General features: G+C 32.9%; 1 protein-coding gene across 1 annotated transcript in view; it reads right to left on the bottom strand.

Annotated features, from left to right (window-relative positions):
* Nucleotides 1–3,234: 3,234 nt before the first annotated feature.
* LOC107716625 (cadherin EGF LAG seven-pass G-type receptor 1-like) overlaps nt 3,235–3,412 on the bottom strand; it is a 47,782-nt gene continuing 47,604 nt past the window's right edge. Inside the window, exon 34 of the mRNA XM_016523118.1 lies at nt 3,235–3,407. Within this exon, the coding sequence (XP_016378604.1) occupies nt 3,235–3,407 (173 nt within the window). The remainder of the gene's footprint in view (nt 3,408–3,412) is intronic.

Here is a 3,412-nt window from a genome sequence, read left to right as displayed (position 1 = left end):
GGGCCGTTAACTGACAGTCGTCTCTAATCAGATAGAAACGCTCTCAAATCTTCCTTCTTCGTGAATAAACTAAAATGCCCTCAAATTAGTGTATGCATTTTAAATGTTAAACAACAATACAGGGCATAGTGTGTCTTAACAAGTGAGATGGACATTAATCCCATAACTCTGTCAATCCAAGTTTACAGTTTATGCGTCATATACGCACACGAGGGTGAAAACAAACGCGAGGGTGTATGATTTATCTCTAATTCTTTTGAAGTTGACTTGTTTGTACGTGAACATACGCCTTTAAGTCTAGACGGCTATGTGACAGGTCTGGTTTGACTCGTTTTGGGGTGTTTGCACTCGCTGGATGATTGTGTGTCCACTAGGTGGCGCGCAATGACAGATGATTGTGTTCACTTTTAAACAGCTAAATTGTCACAAATAACACATTTTATGTTTTAATTACACATTCTATTTAAATGTAAATATTTTATATTTAAATTCTTTATTTTAGCCTTCATTACGCAATACTAGCAAAACATTACAAAATAGTACAAAGTACATTACTATTATTTATTTATTTATTTGCACATGACATGATTTTTAAACATGTTGCCATAATTATATGATTTTATCATAAGTAATCATGTAAATACTATGTAATTTCAGTCTGGTAATCATTCAGTATCATGGTAGATGGGGTAGATTGGGTTAAAACTATTTATTTTTTAAAATGTTGTTCACTTAAATTGACTCATTCACTATTATTAATTAAACAACAATACAGGGCATAGTGTGTCTTAACAAGTGAGATGGACATTAATCCCATAACTCTGTCAATCCAAGTTTACAGTTTATGCGTCATATACGCACACGAGGGTGAAAACAAACGCGAGGGTGTATGATTTATCTCTAATTCTTTTGAAGTTGACTTGTTTGTACGTGAACATACGCCTTTAAGTCTAGACGGCTATGTGACAGGTCTGGTTTGACTCGTTTTGGGGTGTTTGCACTCGCTGGATGATTGTGTGTCCACTAGGTGGCGCGCAATGACAGATGATTGTGTTCACTTTTAAACAGCTAAATTGTCACAAATAACAGATTTTATGTTTTAATAACACATTCTATTTAAATGTAAATATTTTATATTTAAATTCTTTATTTTAGCCTTCATTACACAATACTAGCAAAACATCACAAAATAGTACAAAGTACATTACTATTATTTATTTATTTATTTGCACATGACATGATTTTTAAACATGTTGCCATAATTATATGATTTTATCATAAGTAATCATGTAAATACTATGTAATTTCAGTCTGGTAATCATTCAGTATCATGGTAGATGGGGTAGATTGGGTTAAAACTATTTATTTTTTAAAATGTTGTTCACTTAAATTGACTCATTCACTATTATTAAAAAGTTTGGTGATGGCAAGATTTTTTTTAATGTTTTACTTACCAAGGCTCCATTTATTAAAAAAAGAAAGAAAGGAAAAAAAAACTATAAAAACTGAAATATTGAGAAATATTATTACACAGATTTAATATAACTGTTTTCTATTTTAATATATTTTGAAATTTAATTTATTCTTGTGATGGCAAAGCTGATTTTTTAAAATCACTCCAGTCTTCAGTTTCACATGATCCTTTAGAAATATGCTTATTTGCTGCTCAAGAAATGTTTCTTATTATTATCAATGTTAATATCAGTTGTGCTGCTTAATATTTTTGTGGAAACAGATACATTTTTTAAAGATTCTTTGATGAATACAAGGTAAATACACATTATATTATTGTCATTAATATAATGTTTCCTTGTTGAATAAAAGTATCAATTTCTTTAAAAAAACTTTTAAACTTTTGACTGGTAGTGTATATTGAAGGAATTTCATGATAGCAAAATAATATCAAAAATACTGCAATATTACAAGTCATTTTTGTGAGGGAAAAAGATACAAGATCCTACAGAATTTGCAATTAAGTCTTTTAAATTCATTTATTTACAATTTTCAAATGTATTATCAGTGCGAATAGTATATAAATACCTTATTTTACATGCTGGTATCTAACATCTACAAGCTTTGACAAGTAATGGAGGTATTTCATGGATACACATTTAATCTATGTCATATTGGTAATGTGTGTTCACTGGAGGACTACCAATCAATAAATGCTTCTAAACTATTACAGATTACATTGTTGCTGACCTGACATCACTTTCACATAGTTTGACCTTTAACATGAGTAAAGACAAAAGAACGGCTCCCTGAATGTCTCAGTCTATACTATTTACACAAGAGGTTTGGCAGAGCTATAAAACAGTCGACAGGCACTTTAGGAATCTTTTGATTCTCTGTTGGTAATTTAGATGCAGAGCAAACCTAACAAAATACTCTTTTTCTATGTACAGCACTGGCAGAGACTTTAAGGCATGCTGAACATAAGCTGTAAAATACTGTCAGAGGTAATCACTGTAAAAACACAACTGCCCATTGAACCCAATGACAAACAATCTGTACGATGGACATCTTCATACTAATAATTCATCTGAAACATAACTGGGGGAAAGAAAACTCAGTCGTTTGGGGCAAAAATAAAAAATAAAACATCAAATTAAGCTACAACTTTTCAAAAATGCACAGTATAAAAAAACAATATAAACATTCAAAACAGTGCTGTAAAAAATACCACAGTAAACATAAATATTCAGTATTGGCATCACAATGAAATCCTAATTTACAATTTTACAAATAACCCTATTACACATCTAAAATACAAAATGTAACTATAAACATTACTTACACATCATAAGTCATCCGTTTATGACTGATGAATTCTGGCATAAACTGTACAAAAGCTAATTAATATCAAAGTCTTTTACTGTAACTCCAGATCAGCTTTATCCATTTCGACGTCAGAAAACTTTTCTGTCCTCATCCAGCTCAACTTGGACAATGTAGCACTTTGGAATGCTGGGATAGCTAGTGCCCAGCTTCCATTTGTATTAAATTAACCTTTATAAATACTAAAAAACAACTTCAGAGCAGGACCATGTTGTGCTTTAATACTAAAGGGGACACAGAAACTGGTTTAAATCCATTCCAGTTGATTCAGCGTCCTTCAAGGTGAAGGCTCAGATTGATGTTTCATTGCTGCCACTAACAAGAGAAAGACAGAGGTGTTACAATCCGAACGTGACCAAATAAATTGTAAAGATCAGCATTTGACATCCAACTCACTCAGAATCGAAGTCTTCGTCCGCCAGGGTGACGGGGCTCGTGCCCAGCTCCACGGCGATCCCGTTCAGTGCAGACTGGGGTGGTAATGGAGGTGGTTTGATGATGATGCTGTTGGCTTCGGTTCCTGAGCGAACCCCCTCGTTTGACCCCACCGATGGAGTCTTTCGGGGGGTCTGGG

Source organism: Sinocyclocheilus rhinocerous, unplaced genomic scaffold, assembly GCF_001515625.1.
Source record: "Sinocyclocheilus rhinocerous isolate Xijiao unplaced genomic scaffold, SAMN03320098_v1.1 scaffold1201, whole genome shotgun sequence".
Taxonomy (NCBI): Eukaryota; Metazoa; Chordata; class Actinopteri; order Cypriniformes; family Cyprinidae; genus Sinocyclocheilus; species Sinocyclocheilus rhinocerous.
The sequence above is the reverse complement of the archived record's forward strand: the minus strand, read 5'-3'. Positions and strand labels throughout refer to the sequence as shown.